This window comes from Porcisia hertigi, chromosome 16 (genome assembly GCF_017918235.1).
Source record: "Porcisia hertigi strain C119 chromosome 16, whole genome shotgun sequence".
Taxonomy (NCBI): domain Eukaryota; phylum Euglenozoa; class Kinetoplastea; order Trypanosomatida; family Trypanosomatidae; genus Porcisia; species Porcisia hertigi.
The window spans coordinates 145,538-164,315 of record NC_090575.1 but is presented as its reverse complement, the minus strand read 5'-3'; the positions used below and the strand labels follow the sequence as shown (position 1 = coordinate 164,315).

At 60.0% G+C, this 18,778-nt stretch overlaps 5 protein-coding genes across 5 annotated transcripts; all 5 read left to right on the top strand.

Annotated features, from left to right (window-relative positions):
- Positions 1-62: 62 nt before the first annotated feature.
- Positions 63-617, top strand: JKF63_05248 (uncharacterized protein; the record flags this gene model as incomplete). The annotated part of the gene is made up of 1 exon (XM_067901216.1): positions 63-617. One exon carries the CDS (start codon positions 63-65, stop codon positions 615-617), a length of 555 nt encoding a protein of 184 aa, XP_067758218.1.
- Positions 618-1,256: 639 nt separating this feature from the next.
- Positions 1,257-1,853, top strand: JKF63_05247 (uncharacterized protein; the record flags this gene model as incomplete). The annotated part of the gene is made up of 1 exon (XM_067901215.1): positions 1,257-1,853. The coding sequence occupies one exon, from the start codon at positions 1,257-1,259 to the stop codon at positions 1,851-1,853; it is 597 nt and encodes a 198-aa protein (XP_067758217.1).
- A 1,703-nt stretch (positions 1,854-3,556) lies between these two features.
- Positions 3,557-4,036, top strand: JKF63_05246 (uncharacterized protein; the record flags this gene model as incomplete). Its single annotated transcript, XM_067901214.1, has 1 exon — positions 3,557-4,036. The coding sequence occupies one exon, from the start codon at positions 3,557-3,559 to the stop codon at positions 4,034-4,036; it is 480 nt and encodes a 159-aa protein (XP_067758216.1).
- A 791-nt stretch (positions 4,037-4,827) lies between these two features.
- JKF63_05245 (uncharacterized protein) lies at positions 4,828-5,616 on the top strand (the record flags this gene model as incomplete). Its single annotated transcript, XM_067901213.1, has 1 exon — positions 4,828-5,616. One exon carries the CDS (start codon positions 4,828-4,830, stop codon positions 5,614-5,616), a length of 789 nt encoding a protein of 262 aa, XP_067758215.1.
- A 962-nt stretch (positions 5,617-6,578) lies between these two features.
- On the top strand, positions 6,579-18,664 carry JKF63_05244 (uncharacterized protein; the record flags this gene model as incomplete). The annotated part of the gene is made up of 2 exons (XM_067901212.1): positions 6,579-7,827; positions 16,224-18,664. The coding sequence occupies 2 exons, from the start codon at positions 6,579-6,581 to the stop codon at positions 18,662-18,664; spliced, it is 3,690 nt and encodes a 1,229-aa protein (XP_067758214.1).
- Positions 18,665-18,778: the final 114 nt, after the last annotated feature.

The following is an 18,778-nucleotide window of genomic DNA, read 5'->3' as shown; positions in this document are numbered from 1 at the left end:
ATATATTCTATATATATCTATACACACACATACACACACACACCCTTTCTCTTCTCTGGCAAATGTTTATGACACGCGTTCTGCTGCTTATTTTTGTGCTGGTGCTTGTAGCATTTGGGGTGTGTGCGGCGCTGTTCCCGCTTATGCGTTTGACAGGGCCTCGGATTCGCGACCAGAGCTCTGAGAAGGCGGTTTACTTGTGGTACGAGGAGACCAAGTTCACGATCGGCTCAGCTCACTACTTTATTCGTGACTATCACCGCAACAACGAATGCGGCGACTTCAAGACAGCTTTTATAGTCAGTGCAGCTCTGCACGTGGCTGCGTGCTGTTTGGGTGCAATCACATGCCTCTTAGCTGCAGCACATCTCTGCTCACACCGTAAGTTCAAGTTATGCTGCTCCATTGTGGTCCTCTGCTTCGTGACCTTCGCCTGCTTTGCCACCTCGATCGGAACAGTAATCTTTCTCTCTTGCGCCGACACTTGCGTGAACGACAATGCAACGCGGGTGGTGGCCCTTCGCGACCAGGGCTACTTTCTCTCAGAGGGGTTCATCTTCCTCTGCGTGGCGGGGTGCGGCTTTTTCATGGCTGTATTCTTGGAGGTCTTCAGCTGAAGCGTTTGGGGGGGGGAGTGAGGAAAAGGGAGGGTGTATGTCGGCGTGTACACCTTTTTCCTTTTTTTCTACATATATTTTTCTTTTTCCTCTGTATATATACATTTTTTGACTTTAGTCCTTGCAGTCTTCGTCAGCGCTACGTACCCCTCCCCCCCTCCCCCCCTTATGATTATTCTTTTTTTTTTCTGCCTGTCTTGTGTGTATTTCCATGTAGTCGATTATTTTTTTCACCCCCCCAACATAAAAAAAAGACACCAAGGGTGATTGACTTGCGACACGCTGCCAAGACGGGTGGGTACACCACCCACCCACCCACCCACCCACCCACCCACCACCCACCCACCCACCCACCACCCACCCACCCACCCGCCACCCACCCAGAAAAGGACTTCGCTCCATATTGAGCTGCCACCGCCACAACACTGCGATACAGAACCACACACGCTCTCTCTCACGTTTGCCTCCCCTTTTTTTCTCTCTCACATTTTGTGCTCCCTCGAAGCGGTTTCCTATCCGGTCACATCACGCGTAATCTCTCCCCCGACAACTCCCCCCCTTTCCCCGAAAACAACAACAACGGAAAAAGAGCCACTTGAGGTGTGTACTGTGCAGCCGTCCAACAGAGCACCAAGCACCATGAAGGTCTGTCGTGTGTTTTTTGTTCTCTTGCTCGTGCTCGCCGCTGCTTCTGCAACGTGCTCGATCCTGTTTCCCCAGTTCCGAAAGACGGAGGGTCCCGAAGGGAATACGAAGAAAACGGTGTACTTCTGGTATCAACAGAACTCTTCTGCATCGCCCAATGCTCCTAATTCGGAAATAACACGCACCTACTCGAAAGACCTGCCATGTCCCCAAGCGAGATTGTACTTCACGATAATGGCGGCGCTGTCGGTCAGCGGCGCGGGTCTTCTCGGGCTTTCCGTGTTGTTTGCTGCCTGTTGGATCAATGCACGCAACGCCATTGCCCTTCCTGTCGTGTCCACTTTTCTGACGATCTGCGCGTGCTTCTGCTATGGTGCTATCTTGGGCTTGGTAGTGTACACCCGTAAGTTGACACTCTGCGGCGATGATCCCTCGGCGAGGCTGGCGCTACAAGCTGATGGATTCTTCTTCGCCGAGGGCTTCTACCTGCTGTGCGTGGCGACCGGCAGTGCGTTCATCAGCGCTATCACCGGTCTGGTCCTTTGCTGCATTGCGGTTTGCAGCGGGAGATACTCGGATAAGGACGTTTAGATGGAGTGTGTGTGTGTGAGCGTCTCTCTTTTTTTTTCACTCGAAAAACGTTTTTCTGCTCTTCTCTCCCAATTCGTTCTAGAGGACTCCCCTCCCTCCCTCCCCCTTTGTTGTTGTGGATGACAGCGGCAGAACTCCATCAACAGTTGCTCAGCATTTCGTGTGTATCTCGCTCATGAATGAATAAATGATATCTTTATCTATATATTATTATTATCATATTTGTGCGTCTCTTTCTGTGTGTGTGTGTGTGTGTGTGTTGGTCGTGCGTCTCCGGGGGAGTGGAGGACGTGGGCAAAACATCTCTCCATCTCACTCGCCTCCCCGTTTCTATTCTCCTTTTCCAGTAAAGGGACATTGCTGCTGTTTTTTCTCTTTTACACCCCCCTCCCTCCCTCCCTCCCTCCCCCCCTCCCTCCCTCCCTGATCCAGCGGAATCGGACGCAGGCGCTCTCATCATCAGCTCTTGCAGAAGTAGCCATTTTTGTTGTTTCTGTTTCTGCTGTTGAGAGCGCTTCACAGTCTTTGCTCATTGTATATATATATATATATATATATATATATATTTACCCGCCTGTGTGTGCGTGTGTGTGTGGGGGGGGGGAAGGGGGCTGTGTGCAAGTCTTATTGTTTTGCTTTCGCACACATAATTCAGCGTTAGTGCCATTTTGTAAGTAAGCTTGTGTGCACTTGTGTTTTATGCTGAAGCCGTTCGACTGAGTTTTAACCGCACTTCCCCCCCCCCCTCCACTCCCCCCCATCCCTTTGATGGTTGCTGGGTTGTTGAGGTATCGGCCCATTGACATCATCCTGTGTCGCGTGCGCACACCACGCTGTGCGGCCTACGTTGTGAAGGGTCTGTAGAGTGTGTGTGTATTGTGTATTGTGTGCCCCCCCCCCTGCTCTCTCTCAGCGTGCTCTCCCACCTCCCGATGCTTTGTTTTTCCCCTCTACCTTCCCCAACAGACAAGGCGGCTGGTGCGCGTGTATGCCAATGGACGGCACAGCTCCAAGGACGGAGGGGTCGGCACCGTCACACGGACACAGTGTGCGCGCCGGCGTACAAAGGTGCACACGCGCGAGAGCTGTGGACAGGGACTTGGGCTCACTATAAATGGGCACAGTGATGCGTGCCGTTTTTAGTCGCTTCGTGCTCTGTACGATTTGTGTGGGTCTCTGCCGCGGGAGGGAGAAGACATTCATCGGGGGCTTACTCTGATGCACATTATTATAAAGTCGGGGAGTATCGAGTATGCCCAAAGTCGAAAGAAGACGGCTCGCTCTGGGGAGGCCCCGTGTGCTTGCTGCTCCCTTCGTACGCCTCCCTCTCCCTCTTCGGAGGCCTTGTTGTGGTGCGGTCCGTCAACTGAACCGCGTTGCCCTTTCTGGGGGCTACTGCTGCCTTCTGGTCTCCCCCACCAGCCGCTGTTGACACCAATGTTCCCCCTCCCTCTACAATGACGCGCGGAGGGCGATGCCCTGCGCCCCCCCCCCTCTTCCGTCTTTGCTCACTACACCGCTCCGTACCTGCTCCGTTTTTCCCCCTCTGTCGTGTTTTTTTGTCGTATGCACTCCTCCCGACGCACGCACCGATACGCCCTCCCTTCCCCCTCCACACACACACACACACACACACACACAGTGTAAAGTCAAGGGACGCACCAGCTGCCATACTAATCCCCATTCCGTGATCGACTGCAAAGATGGTCCACTCGTACGGCTACAAGTCCGGCACCCGCCACCTATTCGCCAAGAAGTTCCGCAAGCACGGCGTCCCGTCCGTGTCGACGATCCTGACGAACGTCAAGGTCGGCGACTACGTCGATGTCGTCGCGGACTCTGCGGTGCGTGAGGGCATGCCGCACAAGTACTACCACGGCCGCACCGGTATTGTGTGGAACGTGACCCCCCGCGGTGTTGGTGTTATCATCAACAAGCCGGTCCGCACGCGCACCCTGCGCAAGCGCATCTGCGTCCGCTTCGAGCACGTCCGCAAGTCTCGCTGCCAGGAGGCGTTCAAGGCAAAGGAGCACCAGTTCCAGGCGCACCTCGCCGCGAAGAGGGCCGGCAAGACGCTGCCCCCGCTGAAGAAGAGCACCCGCCAGGGCGGTATCGTGCGCCCGAAGAAGGTGGAGGTTCTTGCACGCCGCGTGGCCGACTACGAGGCGATGGTGCCGTACTAGGCACTTTGGCATAGGCGAGATTTGTATCATTGCGTCTGCATGCCAGCGTGCACGATGGGTTCTGTGCGGTTGCCCCCGGAGCGCTATTGTCTATTCCTCTCTCGCCCCCTTGAACACAGGTGATTTCGTTTTTTTTTTCTTTTTTTCTTTGCTTTGATTTTCTCTCTTGATGTGCGATCACTGCGCATGCACACGTCCTACGCGTGTGTTGATGCGCTCGTTTGCCTATAGAGCCGTGGATCCTTCCACACACACATCTACACATCCACACAAGGCGCACTTCGTGTGGTGTATAAACGTGTCAAGCCGCGGATTTCGTTCCACGCCTGGGGGGTAGGGAGGTAGGCGCCGGTGGAGAAGGAGCGCCTGTACACGGTGTGAGGGTATGCTTGCTCGTGCTGCATAATGCACCATCCCACACACGTGTTGGTGTCCCCCCTCCCCCCTCCCCCTTCCTCCCCCCGTCTCATCTCAGGCTCGCACTCTCATTGCTTTCATGGTACCCATTCGCTGGAGGGTCGTGAGGTGCAAGTCTTGGAGCGTGTGTGTCTCAACCTGTTGGCCTATCTCCCGGCTCCACGGGCTGCGTGTATGTTTTGCCTGCCCCGGCAAGCAAACGCTTTGTCTCAATCACTTCACTCATTCACTATCGCACGCTCTCTCTCTCTTTTGCATCTCTGCCCGCTAGCTCCCTCGCCCCCTGCCAGCCCACGCTGTGGGGGTGTCTCACACGTGTGTAATCAAGGTCGCTGTGGTCATCGCTTCATTAAAAAAAAGGGAAGAGTGTCACCATGTGGCGACGCATCGCACCCCAGTTTGCGCAGGCCCTGCGGTGTACCAGGGCCGCACGGGCTCCTCATCAATCTCGATTCTCCGCGTCTAACAGAGATGGCACCAGCAGCCGCAGCCGCAGCAGCGGCGGCATCTACAGTGGCTGGACGCTGCCCAGGAGGATCGCCGAGTGGTACCCTCGCAGGGTGGGCGAGTTCCTGGCCAACACGATGGCTGGTCACAACATCTTCATTCAGGACACCCCAACGCGCTTCGACGAGGTGCATGCGCAGCACTTCTCTCTTGTCGAAGGACTGACCATCACCCCACTCTACACGCTGACCATGGTGCACTACTTTTCTGTTTTCTGCCAGTACCCAACCCGTATCGAGGTGCTGAGGCCTATGTTGGATGAGCTTAGCCAGAAGAGCGAGCTGCAGTATCGCTGGCTGCTGATCATGCAGGCCAAGAAGGCGCCGGTGGAGATCGTCGTCTGGCGGTGCGGACTGCTGACGTTGCAGATCGTTCTCTTTCCCATCTGGCTCTTCCTCTCATCCGCGGCACCGCAGCTCGTGCACGCCACTGTCTCCTTCTCCAGCCACATCTTACACACCAAGTACAGTTGCCTGAATGCCAGTGGCAGCAGCGCCGCTGGTGGCCGTGCGGCGGTGGTGCCCGAGTTTGTGTCGAAGGCGGCGAGCATGTATTCCGAGAAGGAGACCTTTCATGAAGCTCAGAGCACTGCCTTACCGACGGACATCGGGGTGGCTATCGTGGTTCTGCTGCTGGTATTTTACCTCGCTGCATAACGGGGGGGGGAAGAGGATACGAACGGCGAGAGAGTGTGCATGGTTCAGCGGTGACATGTCTCCTCTTACCCCTCCCCCTCTCCCCCCCCCCCCTGCGAGGCGTATGCGATGGAGGCGTGCCAGCAATCTGGCAGGGCTGTAAAACTTACTTGATGGAGGGGTGCTTGGGAAACGAATCAATGGTACGGGGTACAGACGTGTGTTTGATGACGAGTATGTTGTTCATCTCCTTCTCTCCCCTCATAGCTGCTACTGTTTTTTTTTTAGTGAGCTCAGGTCTCGCCGTCGTGAAGGGAGAGAGGGGAAGGAGGCTGTGATGGAGCAGACCCGCGCATATTCGCTGGAGCCTCTCCTCCACACCGTGTCGAAGTGTGGGTGGGCCCCACAAACAAGGCTCCGCGGCACAGTCACCGAGTAGCAACGACGCGGTGCGGCATGCAGACTAAAGGATCAGCTGCTCGGCACTATCTGAGAGGATGACGGGCACTTCGCGCTTGGCAGCTTCGCCGTACTGTGGCCAGTAATAATACTTGGAAGGAGGTCTCTGCGTACTCGACAAGGGCGTAATCACCACTCGCGAGGCCTCTCAAAGCCTTCACCACCCGCTCGCGAGGGATGGCCGATCACCGAGGGGAGCTGTCCTCTCTTCTCTGCTTTGCGATCTCAGGGCTTCATCACTTTCTCCTCGCAATGCTGTGTGTGTGTGTGCGCGCGTGCAGATTGATGTCTATGCGTGCGTGCGTGTGTGTCGGTTTGTCTTTCCCGCACTCTCTCTGTTCTCCATCCTCGTTGTTTTTCATCGCTACTGTAGGCGACAGGGAGACCCCGACATCATTGTTTTTCTTTTCTCCCCTTTGTGGGGGTCCGATCTCGTTCCTGACGCTCACTTGAGAAACGCGCTCTCCCCTTCGCGCTCCCTCCCCACTCCCCACTCCGCATGCACACAGGTAGGGTGTACCGCCATGAACGTGAATTATCTCTTCAGCCTCCCCGCCAGCCTGGTGGAGTACCGGGGGGTGAAGAAGTTGCTGGCGAGCGCCGCTGCGTTTTCCACGGAGGAGAGCGGTATACATGGCGACGTGGTGGTTCCTGGGCTGTTCTGCGGGTGCGACCCGGAGGGCAGGCCACTGGGCTCCGGTGGTGGGACGGTGCACCTTCTGCACGAGTGCTACGCGGACGCGCAGCGCCGCGCGCCGGCGTCGGCTAGGAAGTCGTTTCTGTCGTGGTTGCGGCTCACCGACAATGATGGCCGTGTAATTGTGCACGCCGGCGGCCTGAGCCGCCGCCTGCCTGCGTATGCGACGATAGGCAAGGCGCTGCTGCCGCTGCCGCCGTGTCGTTGGCAGCGTGGCAGCCAGCTGTCGCGCACGCTTCTTTCGACGCAGGTGCCGCTGTACCGGTCGCTGATGGCGGCGGCGCCTGTAAACCTGCGCACACTGATTGCGTGCGGCGACATTTGCGTGCATCTCAGGGGGGCTCTGCCGTCTCTTGCGCCGTTCGCGGACAGCGATGTGCTGTGCTTCGGCATACGCACAGACTCGAGCCTCTTGCAGAAGCACGGCGTTTTCTTCACGAAGCACGGGAAGCCGTCTGTGCTGGACTACATGCTGCAGAAGCCGTCGTTGGCCGAGGTCCGCCAGCGCGTGGCTGAGGGTAACGACTCGTTTCTCCTGGATGTGGGCATATGGATGTTGAGTGACCGCGCGGTGGAGGTGGTGGCCCGCAAGTGCCTTGGCAGTGCTGTGGACGCGGACAACGTGGATGCTGACGGGCACAGCGGGCATCGCCTCGGGGCGGTGTGCAACTCGTATGACCTTTACTCGGAGTTCGGCTGTGCGCTGGGCAGCAACCCGTCATGCGCGGACCCAGCGGTCGCCGGGCTGAAGACGAGCGTTGTGGAGCTGTGCGACGCCGCGTTCCTGCACTACGGGACGAACCGGCAGCTGATCTCGTCTACGGAGACGCTGCGGAGCCGCGAGTCGCTGGCGCCGTCGTGGTCATGGAGCACGCCGTTCGACGGTGTTCTTGCGCCCGAGCGGGACGGCGGGAAGGGTGTGGTGCTGCGTGATGCTGCGCATGCTCCTGTGGGCGGTGCGTCGGAGGAGCTGGACTTTGCTGCTGGCGACGCGATGCCGCTGCTGGCGACGCCGTCGTCGGTGATTGTGCATAACTCCGTGGTGCTTGCACCGCTGGACCGGAGCGCTGCAGCTGGTGCACCGGCGGGCGCGCCGCAGCTGCCTGTGCGGCAGTTGTGGGTGGAGAGCAGTTGGGTGGGTGCGCGGTGGTCGCTGCAGGACCAGCACATCCTGGTGGGGATCCCGCGCAACGACTGGGCGCTTACGCTGCCGCTTGGCGCGTGTGTGAGCATTGTGCCCGTACTGTCCGCTGCGGCAGGCGACTGCGGCTGCGGTGACGGTGCTTCTCTGCATGCCGCGCGGCCGTACCACATTGACGACGCGTTCCGCGGCGACGTGGGCAGCGGCTCGACCGTCTATATGGGGATGCTGTTGCACGACTGGCTCTCGAGCCGCGGGTTCAGCGTTGCAGACCTGTACCCGGCTGCGCGTGGGGCGGACGGCGGGGCTGCACGTCCGCTAGACATCTACGAGGCTGCGCTGTTCCCCGTGTGCGCGACTGAGCAGCAGCTTGGGGACTACTTGTACGTTGCGACGCTGCCCGTGGAGGCTCTGGGTGGCGACGGCGGCGGCAACGTAGACGCAGCGCGACTTGCTGCTGGGCAGGCTGTGTGGCGGACGCAGCCGCGCGTGTCTGCGATGGACCTGCTGCGACTGACGGACGTGCCTGCAATGCTGCGCAACAGCGAGTACTACGAGCGGCGGATGTTGACGCTGACTCTTGCGCTTGTGACTGCTGGCCCCGCGCCGCAGGAAGAGCACTGCTCGACGGTGTCTGTGCAGAGCTCGCCGATGACCGAGGCCGTGATGCGGGGCGTGCGTTCGTCCGTGTTGTCCGGCCGGATGATAGTTGTGTTGCAGCAGCAGTTCTTTCTGCTGGACCTGAACCGCATCGCACATCGTGTCGTCGAGCTGGGCGTGGCGCTGCCGCGGCGCAACGGGCTGACGCAGGGGTGGGACGAGATCGACGCAACTGGCAACGCCGTATTGCTGTCGCACCAGTCGGACTTGGCTGCGTCGGCTGCTAGCGGCGCTGGTGCTGCAGGTGTGGACTGGGCACGTGTGCTCGTGGGTGGGGGCAGTCCGAACGGCGGTGGCAGCGACCCGCCGCTGTGCTCTGCGCCTGGCCGCATCGTGGCCGCACACTACCACATGTTTGTAAGCCGCGTGATGAGGCTCGCGCTGGAGGCGATGGATACCGCGCAGCCGTCAATGCCCGCAGCGGAGAAGGCACGACGTCTTGCGCTGCTGCGCGTGCAGAGCGTGGAGGAGGCCCGTGTGCTGGAGACTCGGCACGATGCCGCTGCTTTCGCGGAGCTACGTGCTGCCATTTTGAAGTCCTTCCCCGATGAGCGCAGCGACCCAGAGCTTGGGGTGCACCTCGATCAAATCATCTGGGGTCGCTGCCCCATCCGTATTGATTTAGCAGGAGCATGGACGGATACGCCGCCATACACGCTTCTGAGTGGCGGCAGTGTGATCAACGTTGCTGTGGAGCTGAACGGGCAGCCGCCGGTGCAGGTGTACGTGCGCGTTCTGGAGGACCCGATCATCATTGTACATTCGATCGACAGCGGCAACCGGCTGAGCATGTCGAGTTTTGAGGAAATCCGCACGTATGCGGCGGTGCAGGACCCGTTCTCAATCCCGAAGGCCGCGCTTGCGCTCAGCGGGTTCTTGCCGGAGTTCTGCACGACGAAGTACGCGACGCTGCAGGAGCAGCTGACTGCGCGGTTTGGCGGGCACGGGCTGGAGATCTCGCTCTATGTGGCAATCCCGACCGGGTCTGGGCTGGGCACGAGCTCAATTGTTTCGGGCACCGTGCTGCGGTCGCTGACGGAGTTCTGCAAGTTGTCGTGGGACGAGCACGATGTGTGCCGCCGCGTGCTGCTGATGGAGCAGATGATGACTGCTGGTGGTGGGTGGCAGGACCAGTACGGTGGCGTGTTCGAGGGTTTGAAGCTGTTGCAGGTTGCGCCTGGGCTGCCGTGCATGCCCACGGTGCGGTGGATGCCTGACAGCGTGTTCACCAACCCGAGATTCGCCTCGTGCCACCTGCTGTACTACACGGGCATCACCCGCACGGCAAAGGGCATTCTTGTCGAGGTTGTGCGCGAGGTCTTTCTGAACAGCGGCGCGGTTCTGCAGCTGCTTCAGGGTATGGGTGGGCCTCACACTGCTGCGATGTACGACGCCATCACGACGGTCAACTACAAGAGGTTCGCACGGCTTGTCCATCGGTCGTGGGAGCAGAAGAAGCGTCTGGACAAGAAGGTGTGCAACTCTGCAATACAGGCGATTGTGGACGCTGTCGAGCCGTACGTGTGGGGTTTGCTGCTGCCCGGCGCTGGCGGTGGAGGCTACATGTACATGTGCGCGAAGGACAAGGCGTGCGCTATTCGGATCCGCGAGGTGCTGACGGCGAACCCGCCGAACGGCAATGCCCGCTTTGTGGAGATGAGCGTGTCGTCGTCTGGCCTACAGGTCAGCCGGTCGTAGTGCCGATGGGGTTCTTGGTTTGTTCTGTAGCATGCGCACATGACTCCCCATTATTGTTGTCTCGGTGCGATCGATGGCGGCAGCCGCGGGGATTGAGGGCGGGGGGGGGAGCGCCAGGAGGTGGTGCGTGCCTTCTCCCCGGAGATTTTCTGTGCCCTCTTCGCTCTTCGCTCCCTGCTCCCTGCTCCCCTGCCCCTTCCCCGTGCGTGTAGCGTCCGTCACGCGAAGAAGCGTATCGGAAGGTGGACTCAAGGGGCCAGTGAGCTGCGTATGGCAGCCACCTCCGATGGCCAGTGACGTTTCCCGTGCTAGACGACCAGGAGGTGAACGGTGTGTGTGTGTGTGTGTGTGTGTACAGCCGAGGCCAGTGAACTACGGTGCCAGAGGCACGTGTACACACACACGCACACACCGATGTGTTCAACTGTCTATAAACATTTCTCTTCATACACATTCATCTGTGCATATTTATCCACTCGTTTTTTTTTTCTAAATGGTGGCATATGTGGTGGTGAGCTTGGGAGCGTCTGTGGAGGCCATGCGCGGCTGTTATTCTGGCACGGCGTGATCAGCGCGGCGCGCCGGTGTGTTTACCCCGCCTCGGCCGCGGGGTGTGCGTGTGTGTGTGTCTCTGGGGGGGGGGGAAGGGGGCTGTGTGCAAGTCTTATTGTTTTGCTTTCGCCCACATAATTCAACGTTAGTGCCAACATGTAAGTAAGCTTGTGTGCACTTGTGTCTTATGCTGAAGCCGTTCGACTGAGTTTTAACCGCACTCCCCCCCTCCGCTCTCTCCCCCCATCCCTTTGATGGTTGCTGGGTTGTTGAGGTATCGGCCCATTGACATCATCCTGTGTCGCGTGCGCACGCCACGCTGTGCGGCCTACGTTGTGAAGGGTCTGTAGAGTGTGTGTGTGTGTATGTGTGTATTGTGTGCCCCCCCTGCTCTCTCTCAGCGTGCTCTCCCACCTCCCGATGCTCTGCTTTTCCCCCTCTACCTTCCCCAACAGAGAAGGCGGCTGGTGCGCGTGTATGCCAATGGACGGCACAGCTCCAAGCACGGAGGGGTCGGCACCGTCACACGGACACAGTGTGCGCGCCGGCGTAAAAAGGTGCACACGCGCGAGAGCGGTGGACAGGGGCGTGGGCTCACTATAAATGGGCACAGTGATGCGTGCTGTTTTTAGTCGCTTCGTGCTCTGTACGATTTGTGTGGGTCTCTGCCGCGGGAGGGAGAAGACATTCATCGGGGGCTTACTCTGATGCACATTATTATAAAGTCGGGGAGTATCGAGTATGCCCAAAGTCGAAAGAAGACGCCTCGCTCTGGGGAGGCCCCGTGTGCTTGCTGCTCCCTTCGTACGCCTCCCTCTCCCTCTTCGGAGGCCTTGTTGTGGTGCGGTTCGTCAACTGAACCGCGTTGCCCTTTCTGGGGGCTACTGCTGCCTTCTGGTCTCCCCCACCAGCCGCTGTTGACATCAATGTTCCCCCTCCCTCTACAATGACGCACGGAGGGCGATGCCCTGCGCCCCCCCCCCTCTTCCGTCTTTGCTCACTACACCGCTCCGTACCTGCTCCGTTTTTTCCCCTCTCTCGTGTTTTTTCGTCGTATGCACTCCTCCCGACGCACGCACCGATACGCCCTCCCTTCCCCCCTCCATACACACACACACACACAGTGTAAAGTCAAGGGACGCACCAGCTGCCATACTAATCCCCATTCCGTGATCGACTGCAAAGATGGTCCACTCGTACGGCTACAAGTCCGGCACCCGCCACCTCTTCGCCAAGAAGTTCCGCAAGCACGGCGTCCCGTCCGTGTCGACGATCCTGACGAACGTCAAGGTCGGCGACTACGTCGATGTCGTCGCGGACTCTGCGGTGCGTGAGGGCATGCCGCACAAGTACTACCACGGCCGCACCGGTATTGTGTGGAACGTGACCCCCCGCGGTGTTGGTGTTATCATCAACAAGCCGGTCCGCACGCGCACCCTGCGCAAGCGCATCTGCGTCCGCTTCGAGCACGTCCGCAAGTCTCGCTGCCAGGAGGCGTTCAAGGCAAAGGAGCACCAGTTCCAGGCGCACCTCGCCGCGAAGAGGGCCGGCAAGACGCTGCCCCCGCTGAAGAAGAGCACCCGCGAGGGCGGTATCGTGCGCCCGAAGAAGGTGGAGGTTCTTGCACGCCGCGTGGCCGACTACGAGGCGATGGTGCCGTACTAGGCACTTTGGCATAGGCGAGATTGTATCATTGCGTCTGCATGCCAGCGTGCACGATGAGTTCTGTGCGGTTGCCCCCGGAGCGCAATTGTCTATTCCTCTCTCGCCCCCTTGGACACAGGTGATTTCGTTTTTTTCTTTTTTTCTTTGCTTTGATTTTCTCTCTTGATGTGCGATCACTGCGCATGCACACGTCCTACGCGTGTGTTGATGCGCTCGTTTGCCTATAGAGCCGTGGATCCTTCCACACACACATCTACACATCCACACAAGGCGCACTCCGTGTGGTGTATAAACGTGTCAAGCCGCGGATTTCGTTCCACGCCTGGGGGGGGTAGGGAGGTAGGCGCCGGTGGAGAAGGAGCGCCTGTACACGGTGTGAGGGTATGCTTGCTCGTGCTGCATAATGCACCATCCCACACACGTGTTGGTGTCCCCCCTCCTCCCCCCCTCCCCCCCGTCTCATCTCAGGCTCGCACTCTCATTGCTTTCATGGTACCCATTCGCTGGAGGGTCGTGAGGTGCAAGTCGTGGAGCGTGTGTGTCTCAACCTGTTGGCCTATCTCCCGGCTCCACGGGCTGCGTGTATGTTTTGCCTGCCCTGGCAAGCAAACGCTTTGTCTCAATCACTTCACTCATTCACTATCGCACGCGCTCTCTCTTTTGCATCTCTGCCCGCCAGCTCCCTCGCCCCCTGCCAGCCCACGCTGTGGGGGTGTCTCACACGTGTGTAATCAAGGTTGTTGTGGTCATCGCTTCATTAAAAAAAAGGGAAGAGTGTCACCATGTGGCGACGCATCGCACCCCAGTTTGCGCAGGCCCTGCGGTGTACCAGGGCCGCACGGGCTCCTCATCAATCTCGATTCTCCGCGTCTAACAGAGATGGCACCAGCAGCCGCAGCCGCAGCCGCAGCAGCGGCGGCATCTACAGTGGCTGGACGCTGCCCAGGAGGATCGCCGAGTGGTACCCTCGCAGGGTGGGCGAGTTCCTGGCCAACACGATGGCTGGTCACAACATCTTCATTCAGGACACCCCAACGCGCTTCGACGAGGTGCATGCGCAGCACTTCTCTCTTGTCGAAGGACTGACCATCACCCCACTCTACACGCTGACCATGGTGCACTACTTTTCTGTTTTCTGTCAGTACCCAACCCGTATCGAGGTGCTGAGGCCTATGTTGGACGAGCTTAGCCAGAAGAGCGAGCTGCAGTATCGCTGGCTGCTGATCATGCAGGCCAAGAAGGCGCCGGTGGAGATCGTCGTCTGGCGGTGCGGACTGCTGACGTTGCAGATCGTTCTCTTTCCCATCTGGCTCTTCCTCTCATCCGCGGCACCGCAGCTCGTGCACGCCACTGTCTCCTTCTCCAGCCACATCTTACACACCAAGTACAGTTGCCTGAATGCCAGTGGCAGCAGCGCCGCTGGTGGCCGTGCGGCGGTGGTGCCCGAGTTTGTGTCGAAGGCGGCGAGCATGTATTCCGAGAAGGAGACCTTTCATGAAGCTCAGAGCACTGCCTTACCGACGGACATCGGGGTGGCTATCGTGGTTCTGCTGCTGGTATTTTACCTCGCTGCATAACGGGGGGGGGAAGAGGATACGAACGGCGAGAGAGTGTGCGTGGTTCAGCGGTGACATGTCTCCTCTTACCCCTCCCCTCTCCCCCTGCGAGGCGTATGCGATGGAGGCGTGCCAGCAATCTGGCAGGGCTGTAAAACTTACTTGATGGAGGGGTGCTTGGGAAACGAATCAATGGTACGGGGTACAGACGTGTGTTTGATGACGAGTATGTTGTTCATCTCCTTCTCTCCCCTCATAGCTGCTACTGTTTTTTTTTTAGTGAGCTCAGGTCTCGCCGTCGTGAAGGGAGAGAGGGGAAGGAGGCTGTGATGGAGCAGACCCGCGCATATTCGCTGGAGCCTCTCCTCCACACCGTGTCGAAGTGTGGGTGGGCCCCACAAACAAGGCTCCGCGGCACAGTCACCGAGTAGCAACGACGCGGTGCGGCATGCAGACTAAAGGATCAGCTGCTCGGCACTATCTGAGAGGATGACGGGCACTTCGCGCTTGGCAGCTTCGCCGTACTGTGGCCAGTAATAACACTTGGAAGGAGGTCTCTGCATACTCGACAAGGGCGTAATCGCCACTCGCGAGGGATGGCCGATCACCGAGGGGAGCTGTCCTCTCTTCTCTGCTTTGCGATCTCAGGGCTTCATCACTTTCTCCTCGCAATGCTGTGTGTGTGTGTGTGTGTGCGTGCAGATTGACGTCTATGCGTGCGTGCGTGTGTGCTGGTTTGTCTTTCCCGCACTCTCTCTGTTCTCCATCCTCGTTGTTTTTCATCGCTACTGTAGGCGACAGGGAGACCCCGACATCATTGTTTTTCTTTTCTCCCCTTTGTGGGGGTCCGATCTCGCTCCTGACGCTCACTTGAGAAACACGCTCTCCCCTTCGCTCTCCCCTTCGCTCTCCCCTTCGCGCTCCCTCCCCGCTCCCCACTCCACATGTACACAGGTAGGGTGTACCGCCATGAACGTGAATTATCTCTTCAGCCTCCCCGCCAGCCTGGTGGAGTACCGGGGGGTGAAGAAGTTGCTGGCGAGCGCCGCTGCGTTTTCCATGGAGGAGAGCGGTATACATGGCGACGTGGTGGTGCCTGGGCTGTTCTGCGGGTGCGACCCGGAGGGCAGGCCACTGGGCTCCGGTGGTGGGACGGTGCACCTTCTGCACGAGTGCTACGCGGACGCGCAGCGCCGCGCGCCGGCGTCGGCTAGGAAGTCGTTTCTGTCGTGGTTGCGGCTCACCGACAATGATGGCCGTGTGATTGTGCACGCCGGCGGCCTGAGCCGCCGCCTGCCTGCGTATGCGACGATAGGCAAGGCGCTGCTGCCTCTGCCGCCGTGTCGTTGGCAGCGTGGCAGCCAGCTGTCGCGCACGCTTCTTTCGACGCAGGTGCCGCTGTACCGGTCGCTGATGGCGGCGGCGCCTGTAAACCTGCGCACACTGATTGCGTGCGGCGACATTTGCGTGCATCTCAGGGGGGCTCTGCCGTCTCTTGCGCCGTTCGCGGACAGCGATGTGCTGTGCTTCGGCATACGCACAGACTCGAGCCTCTTGCAGAAGCACGGCGTTTTCTTTACGAAGCACGGGAAGCCGTCTGTGCTGGACTACATGCTGCAGAAGCCGTCGTTGGCCGAGGTCCGCCAGCGCGTGGCTGAGGGTAACGACTCGTTTCTTCTGGATGTGGGCATATGGATGTTGAGTGACCGCGCGGTGGAGGTGGTGGCCCGCAAGTGCCTTGGCAGTGCTGTGGACGCGGACAACGTGGATGCTGACGGGCACAGCGGGCATCGCCGCGGGGCGGTGTGCAACTCGTATGACCTTTACTCGGAGTTCGGCTGTGCGCTGGGCAGCAACCCGTCATGCGCGGACCCAGCGGTCGCCGGGCTGAAGACGAGCGTTGTGGAGCTGTGCGACGCCGCGTTCCTGCACTACGGGACGAACCGGCAGCTGATCTCGTCTACGGAGACGCTGCGGAGCCGCGAGTCGCTGGCGCCGTCGTGGTCATGGAGCACGCCGTTCGACGGTGTTCTTGCGCCCAAGCGGGACGGCGGGAAGGGTGTGGTGCTGCGTGATGCTGCGCATGCTCCTGTGGGCGGTGCGTCGGAGGAGCTGGACTTTGCTGCTGGCGACGCGATGTCGCTGCTGGCGACGCCGTCGTCGGTGATTGTGCATAACTCCGTGGTGCTTGCGCCGCTGGACCGGAGCGCTGCAGCTGGTGCACCGGCGGGCGCGCCGCAGCTGCCTGTGCGGCAGTTGTGGGTGGAGAGCAGTTGGGTGGGTGCGCGGTGGTCGCTGCAGGACCAGCACATCCTGGTGGGGATCCCGCGCAACGACTGGGCGCTTACGCTGCCGCTTGGCGCGTGTGTGAGCATTGTGCCCGTACTGCCCGCTGCGGCAGGCGACTGCGGCTGCGGTGACGGTGCTTCTCTGCATGCCGCGCGGCCGTACCACATTGACGACGCGTTCCGCGGCGACGTGGGCAGCGGCTCGACCGTCTATATGGGGATGCTGTTGCACGACTGGCTCTCGAGCCGCGGGTTCAGCGTTGCGGACCTGTACCCGGCTGCGCGTGCGGCGGACGGCGGAGCTGCACGTCCGCTAGACATCTACGAGGCTGCGCTGTTCCCCGTGTGCGCGACTGAGCAGCAGCTTGGGGACTACTTGTACGTTGCGACGCTGCCCGTGGAGGCTCTGGGTGGCGACGGCGGCGGCAACGTAGACGCAGCGCGACTTGCTGCTGGGCAGGCTGTGTGGCGGACGCAGCCGCGCGTGTCTGCGATGGACCTGCTGCGACTGACGGACGTGCCTGCAATGCTGCGCAACAGCGAGTACTACGAGCGGCGGATGTTGACGCTGACTCTTGCGCTTGTGACTGCTGGCCCCGCGCCGCAGGAAGAGCACTGCTCGACGGTGTCTGTGCAGAGCTCGCCGATGACCGAGGCCGTGATGCGGGGCGTGCGTTCGTCCGTGTTGTCCGGGCGGATGATAGTTGTGTTGCAGCAGCAGTTCTTTCTGCTGGACCTGAACCGCATTGCACATCGTGTCGTCGAGCTGGGCGTGGCGCTGCCGCGGCGCAACGGGCTGACGCAGGGGTGGGACGAGATCGACGCAACTGGCAACGCCGTATTGCTGTCGCACCAGTCGGACTTGGCTGCGTCGGCTGCTAGCGGCGCTGGTGCTGCAGGTGTGGACTGGGCACGTGTGCTCGTGGGTGGGGGCAGTCCGAACGGCGGTGGCAGCGACCCGCCGCTGTGCTCTGCGCCTGGCCGCATCGTGGCCGCACACTACCACATGTTTGTAAGCCGCGTGATGAGGCTCGCGCTGGAGGCGATGGATACCGCGCAGCCGTCAATGCCCGCAGCGGAGAAGGCACGACGTCTCGCGCTGCTGCGCGTGCAGAGCGTGGAGGAGGCCCGTGTGCTGGAGACTCGGCACGATGCCGCTGCTTTCGCGGAGCTACGTGCTGCCATTTTGAAGTCCTTCCCCGATGAGCGCAGCGACCCAGAGCTTGGGGTGCACCTCGATCAAATCATCTGGGGTCGCTGCCCCATCCGTATTGATTTAGCAGGAGCATGGACGGATACGCCGCCATACACGCTTCTGAGTGGCGGCAGTGTGATCAACGTTGCTGTGGAGCTGAACGGGCAGCCGCCGGTGCAGGTGTACGTGCGCGTTCTGGAGGACCCGATCATCATTGTACACTCGATCGACAGCGGCAACCGGCTGAGCATGTCGAGTTTTGAGGAAATCCGCACGTATGCGGCGGTGCAGGACCCGTTCTCAATCCCGAAGGCCGCGCTTGCGCTCAGCGGGTTCTTGCCGGAGTTCTGCACGACGAAGTACGCGACGCTGCAGGAGCAGCTGACTGCGCGGTTTGGCGGGCACGGGCTGGAGATCTCGCTCTATGTGGCAATCCCGACCGGGTCTGGGCTGGGCACGAGCTCAATTGTTTCGGGCACCGTGCTGCGGTCGCTGACGGAGTTCTGCAAGTTGTCGTGGGACGAGCACGATGTGTGCCGCCGCGTGCTGCTGATGGAGCAGATGATGACTGCTGGTGGTGGGTGGCAGGACCAGTACGGTGGCGTGTTCGAGGGTTTGAAGCTGTTGCAGGTTGCGCCTGGGCTGCCGTGCATGCCCACGGTGCGGTGGATGCCTGACAGCGTGTTCACCAACCCGAGATTCGCCTCGTGCCACCTGCTGTACTACACGGGCATCACCCGCACGGCAAAGGGCATTCTTGTCGAGGTTGTGCGCGAGGTCTTTCTGAACAGCGGCGCGGTTCTGCAGCTGCTTCAGGGTATGGGTGGGCCTCACACTGCTGCGATGTACGACGCCATCACGACGGTCAACTACAAGAGGTTCGCACGGCTTGTCCATCGGTCGTGGGAGCAGAAGAAGCGTCTGGACAAGAAGGTGTGCAACTCTGCAATACAGGCGATTGTGGACGCTGTTGAGCCGTACGTGTGGGGTTTGCTGCTGCCCGGCGCTGGCGGTGGAGGCTACATGTACATGTGCGCGAAGGACAAGGCGTGCGCTATTCGGATCCGCGAGGTGCTGACGGCGAACCCACCGAACGGCAATGCCCGCTTTGTGGAGATGAGCGTGTCGTCGTCTGGCCTACAGGTCAGCCGGTCGTAGTGCCGATGGGGTTCTTGGTTTGTTCTGTAGCATGCGCACATGACTCCCCATTATTGTTGTCTCGGTGCGATCGATGGCGGCAGCCGCGGGGATTGAGGGCGGCGGGGGGGGGGG